Genomic DNA, 13,487 nt, shown 5'->3' with positions numbered 1-13,487 from the left:
GTGTTAAATAGACGGAATCCTAGTTTTACTCATCTTCTTTGTACTTCGTGATCAACAAACAAACAAAAACAAAATAATAATTTGATGGCATTGAAAAACCTGTGGTGGTTTTCTGTGGCAGGGAAAAAACTTAAGCCATCAAAATCGAATAATTTACATGAGAGGCTCTCGGGTGAAAGAAAAATGCCGGCTGTTGCTTGTTCTTACACGACAGCATCAAGCTTCGGTCATGGTAACAGATTGACCCCAGGGGATCTTATGAAAAACTTTCCATTATTTTACTCAAAGTCAACAAAAATCGAGCAGGACCAACATGATTTTTTTAATCAGTGTATACCACTAGTCAATAAATTGAATATAACATGGCAAAGATGAATGCACATTTATATATTGATTTATAGCATTTTGAAAAAAAATTGATTTATTGCATTTTGCAGAAAAAATAATCAGTTTTTATAATAAATCTTTGAAAATCAAATTATGAATTTGAATTTTTAATGTTATTATAACCTAAAGATGCTATGTGAAAGTTTAAACAGAATATAGTGGTTTTCATTTTGTCACTTTCTTGGTATAGAAAACACGTTTTTACCAAAATTAATAAAAATGGATTTATTGCGTTTTGGAACCAAACTCTTCATATGCTGTTCTTGCATTTACACAGCGGGTAACCAACAAATGTTGTTGGATGTGTGCATTTCGCGTAACTCTTAACAGTGAATATGAGTTTGTGTAATCCAATATCTTACGTTTTGGCGTAGTCAGTGTGGTAGGAAAAAAGGATTACGTAATTAATTTCACAGCAACTGCATCAGCGATGGATACCTGAGGTAATTTTATCTTATGGACCTTTATCTTATGGATTTGATTGGCTGTCAATGATTTATCATTCATTAGGTGGGGAAAAAACATTCAAAAAATGATCCCAACAACATCGTTCATTGAATCTTTATCGGTATAGTTGTGGTGTGAACTCCGCTATTCTCTAAAAAATTTTTAAACGATTTTAAAACTATATTTTTATAGTTATCGTTATAATGTAAACAGCTCATTACTCCTCTGATTTATCATACTTGTGCACAGCTCTGAGTAAACGGACTAACTGATCCTGGGATAATTTCACTCATGCAACTAAAGCAGAACAAGGTTAATGTATTACCAGAGACACACCTCCTCACTGCGGCCCCAGCAGGTGTTAAATCTATTTAATTTGCACTCTGCGTGTCCAAAGCACACACGCTCGCACGCTATATATAGCAACCTCTCCTTCATGACATAGAAGAACACACAATGTTTGTTTTTAAGGCTCAGCGTCCTCACCTGCCCCTGTACACAAACTTCATGGGCTCCACTGCCAGCGCCGTGGCGACAATATCATCAGCGTTGTGTCTCCGCCCGCTCACTACCATCAGACCGTCCATCTTTCCTGATATGAAGACCAGCCCACCTGGGCCGATGAAGCCCAGCAGCCCTGTCCTGGTGAAGGGGTGCTCGCTGATCGGAGCTCCAAGGCTATTCATAGGGAAAACCTGACACCCAACAAAAGAACGAGCTTGAAACAACACAAAATGCATTGATTTTGTAAACCACTGTATAATACTATACAATAAAAATTAAGTGTATGTCTCAGTGCACAAAAACACCAAAACATTCGCTTCCTAGAAACCCCTTCACTATATTCACTTGAAGTACACTGAAAAAATGATTCATTGAATTTACTCAATATTTTTAAGGTAAGTGGTTTCAATCAATTTATTTAAACAAAAGTTTTATATTTTAGTTTACTTACCTAACCTTTTTTGTTTAAATGTAGCTTAAATAAATTGATTGCAACCACTTACCTTAAAAAAATTGAGTAAATTAAATGAATCATTTTTTTCAGTGTAAAATGTTTTGGGTTTTTGAGTCTCCCAAGTGTCAAAAAACAGATGAGGTGTAAATATAAATATAAAGACTTGTTTTTTCTCTTTAAAAATAATGTTTGCAATCATCTTTTACCGATAATGTGCATGGTACAGCAAACAATCTTGCAAACTTTAAGTGTTACACTCCACAGAAACTAAACTTTCGCATGCAAATGTATTTAAGGGTGCAATGTGTAACTTTTAGAAAAATCTCTTGACAGAAATGCAATACAATATACATAACTACTGTATATTATCAGTGGTGTATAAAGACTTTATATAATAACCTCTATTGTTTTTATTACCTTAGAATGAGCCATTTTTATGTACATACACCACGGGTCCCCTTACATGGAAGTCACCGCCATGTTTCTACAGTAGCGCATTTCATCCCTATGTTGGCTGTGTCCAAAATCGTAAACTGTGACAGCATAGTAGGTACTGAATTAACTCATTCACCGCCAGCCTTTTTGAGAAAAGTTGCCAACCTGCATTTTTGTGATTTTAACAAAATTTTCACAAAATTCCTTGCAGGAAAAATTTTCTTCTATAAATATATAAACATACAAATTATATCAAGTTCAAGAACACATCCTCTGCTTTCAAACAAACAATAAACAAACAAACAAACAAACAAAATGGGGAAAAAACCTATCATTATAAATGTACTTTTTCTACTTAATTTAACCACTGAAATATCGATATGTCTCTTGAAAAATACAACATATTGAGCAAAAAGCTTTAAATATTGCGTTTTTTTATAGGAATTTATGTTAGAGATCAGACTCAGAATGACTATCAAACATAAAGGCAGTTAAAATAAATCATAAAATCTTTTTAACTTCCGTTTTTGATAAATTAGTTTTGGCGCCATCTGGTGGATAAAAGCCAAAATTCGTCCAGAAAGGCATATTTATTAGTTAAATATGAACTCATAAATGACGAGATAACACGTCAATGGCGGTGAATGAGTTAAGATACCTACTCATCGACCGTTAAAACAGTATGTTCTATATAGTAAAGAATATGGAGAGTATGAATAAATTTGGAAATACTACATCCGTCATGTTGATACACCACGTGACATACGTCATCATAACAACAAGTTATGACGTTTTATAAGCGCAATTTAAATACAAGGGGCAGCTGTTTAATAAATGAATTTGCATTTGCGTTACCGCTTTCTGGCATTTTTTATAAAACAACGCCTCTTCGTCTTTTTCTTTCATTGAATGAACACTTCGGGATTTTGCCGGAAGTAGTAGGTCATTTGGGTACTTTTGCCTACTGTTTTACAAATACTATGAATCTGGACATACAACTCGCCTCACCTCGGCGGTTTCAGACGGAGCCCTCATCTCCGACAATAACATGTTTGTCCTGTGGCAGCTACCGTAGCTTCTCTTTGCGTTTCGAAATTGAGGTTGGTTGCAGTTGGCAATCTCACCGCTAGATGCCACTAAAAAACCCTCATTACACCTTTAAAGAGATTTACTAATTTATTATTATTTGTTTATTTATGCATCCTGGGCAGTTTAACCCTAGAGTCACAGTAGATACAAGAGACAACTACCATTCATTTTCAATGGGAGTGGCCGTTTGCCAGCAAAGAGCTCGCCGCTGTGCCGAGCAAGGTGGGACCAAAATAGACAAGAAGGCTGTTTTATGTAAATGCGACAAAGCGACTGCCAATCGGAGTGAAGGGGCAGCGTGACGTAGATCAGTGGCTTGAGTTGAAGAAAATAATTCAAGATGGTGGAAAATGCCTATTTCTGTATATATCTGATAAGTTTGGCATTTTATCTAATATATTTTGTTACTTTTATCGAGAAATAAATACTTCCAAAAACATTGTTCTTGTAACTTAACAATACCTCTGAAGTGACTTTTGCCAAACAACCAGGAGTAGGCATGCCCAGGAACATCCATCAAGCGAGTGCATGTTGCTCGGTACCGCTAACTTTTGAAGCTAATGTGACTTTAGGGTAATACAGAGGTACCAATATTTATATTGTATAAGTATTCTACAGTATTTGTATCAATCTCAGTTGCACTATGTGCATATTTTGGCTTCTCAGGGAACAACAGTTACATACGTAATCCCAAGATGTTTTCATTCGTCAAACTCAACTATGCAAAAAAGCATTTTGGTATGAATCAACATTCGCATACAGAAGATATAAGCATTCAAAGCAAACAGTTTAGCATGTATTTGTATGATATTATCCTACAATACATAGGGAATAATATGGATTTTTTTTTCCAGAAAACTTTCAGCACTTTTAATGACCTGCATCTATGTATTTTTATAAAAAACTTCCCAGGGCGTTGAATTCCCCCCCCCCAGATTCACAAACTTTCAGGGATTTCAAGGACCTGTGGGAACCGTGAGTATGGTTTACTAAAAACTAAGTTACTGGGTTGTTTAATTTCACATTTTCTAGGTTGATAGAAGCACTGGGGACCCAATTATAGCACTTAAACATGTCAAACGTCGTTCAAAAAGAAAAAATGTATGCTTAAAACACTGAATAGGTTTGCTTTGAATAATTGTTTGTGAATACTTTGCAATTTTGTGTCATTTAGTCCTATCAGACTTTGTGTGAACTGGCCCCAGGAAAATACCCTTGATACATAAAGTACAAAATAGCCAATGATGATCTAAACCCTTCAGCATCTGTCTGAACGAAAGCCCGGAGAATTCTGGGTAAATGATTGCAATTAACCACGGCCGAATTGATCTCGGTCTGATAGGACACAAACCTCAAAGGTGTTTTTTGTCATGCCCGACAGCCCATAATATGACATTCCCGTGGCGATGGAACACACGCACAGCTCTCCGATCTCATCTGTTCGGCACAGCTGAGGAACTCCCTCTGGTTTGACCACACACATGAGAGCTGCGCGGAGACAACATCAATAAACACATTGCACACTTCATGAAGCAGCAAATACACAACATACAGAGAAGCGTATGGACGTTATACTACTGTCTACTGATTGAAAAACATTTGGATTTAAATCTATCAGTTTGTATTGGATGCATGTGTGTGTTTACATGTGGGTACCTCCAGGCATAACGGTGCCCACGTCCTGTACGGTAAGTACAGACAAGCGCTCCTCCGAATCTACTCTGATCACACCGTAGCTCAAGCCCTGCATGGACAAAACTCCTCGACCCGGTGGCTGGTTAGTATCATCAGTTGGCCTAAACCAAGCAATAAAATAAATCCAGGTTATAAAATAAATTAGATTTGTAATGAATAATACATAGTCGGAACCAGATTGGTCCAATTCGTTTTGATGGACAGTACTAAGCCACGCCCACATGAAAGACTTTAATAATTATAATACGTTGATTACGCATATACAATAATTGAGGACACTAAAAGTGAGGTAATGCTTTAAACCAAGCAGGAAAATCATTACCAGAGCGAAAAACATACTGTTGACCGCACGGACCAACCCAAACCCATTAAAAATGTGTTTTTAAGTGTGTGGGGGGGTGAAAAATGGGCTTGCAATTGGTTTGTTCTTTACATCTGCGAATGACAAATAACATGATGTCATTTCCTTCGTGACGAAAACAGCACTAATCACAGCTCGACTTTGAAACGACTTTTTCATCCGACTTCACCAAGTGGAGATGTTTTCATTTATGACACCAGACTAACAGAATGCTCTTTTATTAGATTTCACTTTTTGTTCAGTTTCATAAAGCTGTTCTCATCCATAAACTGTCAAGCGAGGTCAGTAAAAATGTCCAACAAACGGAGTTTAATCCTGTGGAATGAAAACCATATGTTCTCCATTCTGTCATGGGTTCGATTCGGTCACAAAGCAAAGATGTCAGGACTATTCGGAGCTGTAATTATGAAGGCAGCCTAAAAAAAACATTATTTTCTTGTAAACGGGGTTGGAAAATTGCCTCGAACACATACACAGAATTCGGCGAAGCCCTCTAGTTGATCCATCAACATCATTCTGGCTTTCTGACAAGCGAGAACAAATATGGTTTCTGTCCAGATTCTCGTAATTTTTCAGATGTTTCGGATTAAAAAACGCAGGAAAGTGGGAAAGAACTAAATGTTCTGGATGGGAGTGAATATGAGGTGATGTCACAGGGTAAACGGGTGGTCAGTGTGTCAGCACTCAACCCACCTCCTGATAGCCACGGTGAGGGCTTCAGCTGAGCTTGCGCATGGACAGATGACCTCTGGCCGCAGACCTTTACTCTGGAAGACATTGAGGAACGCATCACATGATGAGATGGACCCTGTAGAGACAGAAAGAGAGAAAGAGAACATTATGTACTACAATATACAATACAACTATTGCCTTTAAAAGTGTTACTCTATAGCAGGGTCTCCAACCTTTATGTGAGCAAGGGCGTCCACAATGGATAAAACAATCTGGAGATCTACTTTTTTTATGTAGTCCACTCAAAATCTTTTGCATTATTTTTTATTTTATTTTACCTGTTGATATGTTTTATCATTGTTTAAAAAGTTAATATACACACTGAAAAAATTATTCATTGAATTTAATAAAAAAAATTTAAGGTAAGTGGTTGCAATCAATTTATTTAAGCTACATTTAAACAAAAATTGTATATTTTTTTTACGTTACTAATTTTTTTTGTTTAAATGTAGCATAACTCTTTCACCGCCATTGATGAGATATCTCGTCAATTAAGAGAAAACGCTTCCCCGCCAATGACGAGATTTTCCGTCTTTCCGCAATACTGCTATTATCCACCAGGTGCCGCCCTTCCGCAACTTTTTAAACCCGGAAGTATTGCCCTATGGCAAGCGGCTGCATATCCGTGTCTGTTTTAAAGATCGCTCTGAATGGGATCTCTATGAAAAGTCCGTCACAAACATGGAATTATCTCTGCTTTTTGCTCAAAATGTGGTTTTTGCAAAAACCTACCCATATTCAAAAGCTGATTACAAAAGAACCACTGAAGGTAGGATGAAACTTTTTTTTTTTTTGAAAGCAGAGGGTCTGTTCTTTCATTTTGGTATATTGTATGTTTATATATTTAAAGAAGAACATTTTCTGGAAGGCATTGAACTTTGGTGAAAATCATGAAAAACGCTGGCGCTGGCTGGCAACTTTTTTTAAAAACGCTGGCGGTGAAAGAGTTAAATAAATTGATTGCAACCACTTACCTTAAAAAATTTATTAAATTCAATGAATCATTTTTTTCAGTGCATAAAAGAAGCCAAGCTAATATAAAAAATATGTAATAAATAAATATTAAAATTGAGACTATTAAAGCTCACGTAACACACGCTGTTTCTGGATTTCTGATGTTAATCTGGAGTACCTATAGAGTAGTATGCCATCCTTTATATCTCTGAAGAGTCTTTAGTTTAATCAGATTTATAAAAGAAAGACTAGCTTTACCGAATCTTTCCGATAACGTATGAAAAATTGAAGAAGGAGGAGTTATACCGCGGGAGTAGCGAGTACGAATCATGCAACACTATACAACACTGTTTTAACTTATGATTCACTACATGTTCGTGTAATTTATATAATATGCACGCGACTATTTCCAACATAAGACAGAAGTCTTACTTACCGCGTGCAACTCGTAATGACCCGGTTGGGAAAATCCACTGCATCAAACACACACGCAAAACTCCGCTGCTACCCCGGATAATAAACTATATCCATTGTTTCCATAAGGCTGGATGTCTTCTCCTTACATCCAAAAACACACTTCTTCTTTCGTGCCATTGTTGACTTTTGAAATTAAACAAAGCTGAGTGGCGTGATAAGCTGTTAGCAGCTCTAGCGTCTCCTGCTGATTGACGGGTGGGCGGGGTTTTCCGGGGGAAATTTTCCGGTGGAAGCCCATATAAAGAAGTAATACGTATCGAAAACCCCTTAAACGTCAGTTAGAACTGTAATCGAAAAAAACTTGCCGAAACTTGTACGAACCCTGGCGAAGTGCGTTCGGCACAGAAATACTCTGTAACGCGTCCAACTGCTGTTTTGACACTTTGCCTACGTTTAGCATGAGGAAACAACTCTATAACTGTGTTAATAAGTCAGAATGCTTGAAATACCATTAAACCCCCCCTTTAATAGAATGTGCTTTGGTGGGCAACTCACAGACTCTGTGCGGGCAACCTGGTGCCCACTGCTCTATAGGGTACAAAGGCAACACTGGATTGTAAAAGTTTTCTTTCAAGTGTTCTTGGTGGACAGAGGTTGTGCGCTTAACTTAATATTTATGTTTACCTAAAATATGTTTATAGTACAGCAACTATTTTTTATCTCAATAAAAAAATCACGATATAATTCCTTTAGGTAACTAAACTCTGTCTGTGTGTTTGTTCATATGTGATTTACTATCTGTTCGTTACAATAACAAGAATATGGCTTCAGAAAATGGACTCATCAGTTCTGTAAGTATAATATAATAAATTTTTATTACACAGCTTGTTGGAATGCTTGATTCTGATTGGCCGGCAGCGACATATGCAGGTTTGTCATTCCCGCTTAAATCTTATAACAAACGGTAACCAGGATGCTGCCAATCATTTTGACAGGTAAATTGTACTACACAAATATTAAATATGTCTTTTGATAACATATATGACATTATATTTATAAATAATTACACCAAATAGAGTAGTCATGACATTTGAAATCTTTGTATTTTCTAAGAAATGGGTTTTCCTCGCAGGTGGTTTGAATTCGTAAAAAATGAGCTAATAAAATATTTAAAATCAATTAAACTTATGAAGTTAATTGCCGTGTAATAAGCGGTATAATGTACAGTCAACCAGTTGTTATCATGAAATAAGCCCCTTCAGTGCGATAGAGAAGACCCTCTGCTTCATGTCGGGTCCTGATCGCACTGTCAGGGCTTATTTCTGTGATAACAAACGGTTGCACATACATTATCCCTTACATATTACACTCAAATAATGTAAATAAAGCTTGTGGCAATATGGTCAGGCAATATGGTACAGCTAGCTGTGTAAACCTCTGTTGTTTTTTGTCCCAGAAGTAAAGGAAAATAGTAAAGAGGGATAGGGATAGAGAAAGAAAGATAGAAAGAGAGAGAGAGACAGAGAGAAAGAGAGAAAAAGAGGATAAAGAGCTTACATGGGTTGGATCCATCTGCGACCACTAGCATACGCAAGGAGCTCAGGTTGATGTCCCTCTGATCCCGATGAGCAACCAGAGCCCAGTGCATGTCTCTGGACTTGACACAAGCCACTTTACCTACACAGACACACACACACAAACACACAAATTACTAAAAATTACTAAAAAAATTACAAAAAACGCAATGTATCTCTCTTACATATATCTCAGACTGTTGCTTAAAAAGCTACATATTTCTGTTATAAATAATAATTGGCAAATATTATAGATTTTGTGTCATGACGTAATGTAAACAGGTTTGGTGCAAAAACTGCATATACTTATGTACATATTGGTATTAAGCCTCCTTTCCACTGCACACGACAAACTACGGCCGATAAATCAGAAGTCATTCATTTACTATGGAGAGTCGGAAAGGGTCTGCGTGAGATGCCGTCCGATCTGCGGATGTATAATTTTCAGTTCCGTTTTGAGCGTTGGATCCGCAAAAAATTTTTACTTGTGCGATATGTCGACCGGAAGTACTGTATTTCAATCAAAAACAGTGTGTGAGGTGAAAACTATTAATCCTTTTTTTACTTTATCGGTAACATTTGAATCCTTCAAAAAAAAAATTTGATTACTAATAAGTAATACATTATTAATTCAATATGTATACGTTATTTTAACCTTGTCTCCATATTAAAAATATTTGTTCATATATATATGCAGAACTGTTTATTGTTTCATTAATTTGCATTCATTTATTTATTCAAATATGGTAAATATTGGAATTACGCATATTGCGCTGGAATGAACTTCTTTCCCATGTTACGATTAAACTGAAACTTCATTACGACTGGTGCTAGGGTACAAAGTCCGACAATCGTGTCGTAATGTCGTGTGCAGTGGAAAGGTGGCTTCAGACTTGCAGGTGTAAAGCAGTATCGTTGATTGACCGACCTTTGTATTGACACACTTTTTGTATCCAGGACAGAGGGTTGACCTTCATGAGCGAGTAAGGAATGCTGATCACGTGCATCATGTTCATGACGCTCTGAGGGAAACGGGAAGTGACATATTACATGCTTCTATCTAAAACTATAGACGTTTTGTTTAGATTGAATATTTTCAAAGACAGAACTTACTGTAAGGATACCATGCCACAAACCCACATCCTTTTTAAAATCCAATACATTCACTATGATTTCAGCTGAAACGGAGAGAAAGCAGTTTTACTGTGTGATCATCTGCGCAGACGGATTATGATAAGGGATAGATGTTATATAGTGTATGTATAGTATACCTTCTGTGTATCCACAAGACTGTGTTAGGGCCTGACAATGTGTAAGAAGTGCGATCCGTGTCACTGTCACGCCTAAAACACTCCCATCCTTACAGGTCTTGTACTGTGAATCATTAAACACAACATGTTATACACACATCAGTTATTAACACAAATATAAACGCATAAAATCCTTTAACAAGCAACGTTTGCATGGCCATTATTGTGATCTACTGGCATCGTGAATCTTATGAATGTGTACAGGTCATAAATCAAAATATAAAAATAAGTATGTAGTGATATATATTAGAAATGTTATATATATACATGTATAAATAAATGTGTGTGTGTGTGTGCGCGCGTGCGTGCGTGTGTGACTCTGGAACACAAAACCATTTATAAGTCGCACATGTATATTTATAGTAATATACCTTAAAGTCAAAATTATTGATTTTTCTTTTATGCAAAAAATCATTTGGATTTTAAGTAAAGAGTAAAGAAGATATTTTGAAAATTTTCTACTGTAAAGATATCAAAACTTTATTTTTGTGATTGGATGCTGTTGCTAAGGACTTCTTTTGGACAACTTTAAAGGCCGTTTTTTCAATATTTAGATTTTTTTCCCCCCTCAGATTCCAGATTTTCAAATAATTGTATCTTTATAAAATATTACATTGACTTAGATCAATGGATTTAAGCATTTTGGTATAAATCAACATTCGCATACAGAAGCATTTAAAGCGAACAGTTTAGCACGTGTGCTTAAAAAGTGTAGAATTTTTATGATATTATCCCACACTACACAAGGAATAATATGGATTTTTTTCCAGAAAACTTGCATAAAATCGATTCAAGCACTTTCAAGGACCGGTATCTATGTTTGTATATTTTCAAAAACTTCCCAGGGCCTTGATTTTCCCCCCAGATTCACAAACTTTCAAGGATTTCAAGGACCTGTGGGAACCCTGGAGGATGTATTAAAAAATTGCCCTTATGGCTGGTTTTGTGGTCCAGGGTCACAAAAAAATCTATATAAAATGTACTTAAATAATAAACAGTGTATTTTTCCTATCAATCTCTAGATTCCCATTTAATGTATAAAAATTACTTTAAAATAATATGTTATTAAAATCAGTAAAAACAAATACCACCATTAAGAATAAATACTTCAAATATTTAAATTATAAATATAATATTCTGATCACAGTTACGACTTATAATTTAAGAAAATTATAAACATGAGAGAATGGGAGGGGCAAATGTGCTTTGTCATAAAAATAATGTATTGCATACAGATAGTTAGAAAACTTTATTTATCTACATAGTATTTCTTATTTCTCTCATGACCTAAACATGTCAAGTTTTATGGGAATAATCTGTACATTTACAGTATTGCAGCCTACAATGAAACTGTACTTAACATGAGTACAGGGCAAACATTACCCTCCACCCTTGATACCCGACACCCAGCCACTTTTCACGAACACTCTGGGATCTGGTGGGGAGCAACAAGACTCACTCAAAACTGGTTCAATATCATAAGACCAGCCCATCGCCATCATCCCGCATCTCCTACAAGAGTCCCGTTTCACAATTAAACAAACATTAATCATTTATCGTCCATTATCCAGCGGGTCTCTAATGGAGAGCTGTCGGGCCCTGTATGCTGACAGGAAATATTGATTTCTCTGCCCGAGGAAGGCACGAGACGTGCAATATATCCACCAATCAGAAATCATAAAACGGTTAAAGTGGCTGGGGGTAGAAATGTTGAAGGGAAGTATTCCAGGCTAACACTTCTGGGGAAATTCGTGTGTACAGGAAGTGAAGCGATTTGAATATACACTGATATTTTCATAACGGTCTTCATAAAAAAAATAAAAAAACACAATTTAAGGAAGTCTTCACCTCTATGTAGGCTGTGTCGTTATTTGCATCTTTGATGTGAGGGAACCAATCACGTGGCGGCTTGGACAGGTGTTTGGACTCCGTGACAAACCATAGCAGCTTCGGCCAACCTGATGGGTGGGTGGAACAGACAACGCATGAATATTCATAGAGTCTATTAATATTCATACAGCTCGATGACTCAGCCATGACTATCATTACCATTAGAAGTGGTAATGATCGTTCAAAGAGTGATTACGGCATCTAGCTAAATTACCGCGGGCGTCGGGCGGAGAGTAAGTCCGTCTTTTCAATGTCTTTGGCTAAATTAATATCCTCTCGAGGCTTTTTAATCATCACAACAATATCACAGACTCATTACCTCGACAATTTCTATTTATACCCCCTCTCGTCTTACCGTGGACCAGACAGGGCCAAAAATGCTGACTGCTATTAGTCGTGCTTACTGTAGTGTAGATAACATCAGAGAGTCACAACACAGCCCATCTTCGCCAGCCCATACATACAGGGTCTAACTTTTCGAGGTATCTGTACACACCCTGGTTTTAGCCTCAGACTGGATTCCTATGGTCCTTTACTGACCGAATTATGGATATTGCACACAAAAATTTCACTTTTAAACCACCGGTATGTCTGAATATGGCGTTACGCAATTTCAAGGAGTGTACAAAGGTTTGTATTAGTCTGCCTGGAATTAAGTTTTTAAGCAGTTGCTAAAAGTGACACTTTTGATGATGAAATAGCCAGTAGCATCTTTGAAAAATTCTCAGACATTTATTGGAGGTGAAAAAGAAGCAGATAAACTGCACATCCATAAATAAAAACACAGCATTATATAAAGACATCAGATGCAAAACCCTCTAAGTATGTCTGACATGTTTTCTTGAGCATTTTGTATCATGTTTAGGTTCAGTAATTTTACTTTAATGGCAATAAAAGTTATAAGTCTGCCTTATTTGGTCATTTTATTGGTATTTAACAAATTTCAAAGTCTTTCGGTGCAAAACCCTCTATATACACGCAAAAATTTTCACTCCTAAAAAGCCTCCAGTCACTCTTCACTGCCCTTCCTAAATAAAGGTAATAGATCTTAAAAAATGTGTTCAATATCGTAATATATATAGTGAACCTCCTTTAAACGGGTAAAAAAACTTGCAGCTTGACAACTGAAATCCGACATATACTGTACATGCCGGCATTTATGCAAATTTTTTCGAGGAGAAGACTGTATAATGATCGTATAATACGCGATGAGAGCATTCTGTCAATATCATTATCTC

The 13,487-nt window shown here is 36.5% G+C and overlaps 1 protein-coding gene across 13 annotated transcripts in view; it reads right to left on the bottom strand.

Annotated features, from left to right (window-relative positions):
- The window catches only part of dip2ca (disco-interacting protein 2 homolog Ca), a 132,080-nt gene that overhangs the window by 24,921 nt on the left and 93,672 nt on the right, over positions 1-13,487 (bottom strand). For all 13 annotated transcript variants that reach the window (XM_055181493.2, XM_055181496.2, XM_055181497.2 and 10 more), the window contains 9 exons: positions 12,208-12,317; positions 10,321-10,423; positions 10,163-10,227; positions 9,978-10,071; positions 9,033-9,152; positions 6,066-6,180; positions 4,973-5,112; positions 4,668-4,804; positions 1,321-1,529 (listed from right to left, as the gene is read on the bottom strand). In XM_055181493.2, coding sequence (XP_055037468.1) covers positions 1,321-1,529; positions 4,668-4,804; positions 4,973-5,112; positions 6,066-6,180; positions 9,033-9,152; positions 9,978-10,071; positions 10,163-10,227; positions 10,321-10,423; positions 12,208-12,317 — 1,093 coding nt within the window. The remainder of the gene's footprint in view (positions 1-1,320; positions 1,530-4,667; positions 4,805-4,972; positions 5,113-6,065; positions 6,181-9,032; positions 9,153-9,977; positions 10,072-10,162; positions 10,228-10,320; positions 10,424-12,207; positions 12,318-13,487) is intronic.

The sequence above is a fragment of the Misgurnus anguillicaudatus genome, chromosome 25 (assembly GCF_027580225.2).
Source record: "Misgurnus anguillicaudatus chromosome 25, ASM2758022v2, whole genome shotgun sequence".
NCBI classification, from domain to species: Eukaryota; Metazoa; Chordata; class Actinopteri; order Cypriniformes; family Cobitidae; genus Misgurnus; species Misgurnus anguillicaudatus.
This window is presented reverse-complemented; position numbering and strand designations above follow the sequence as displayed.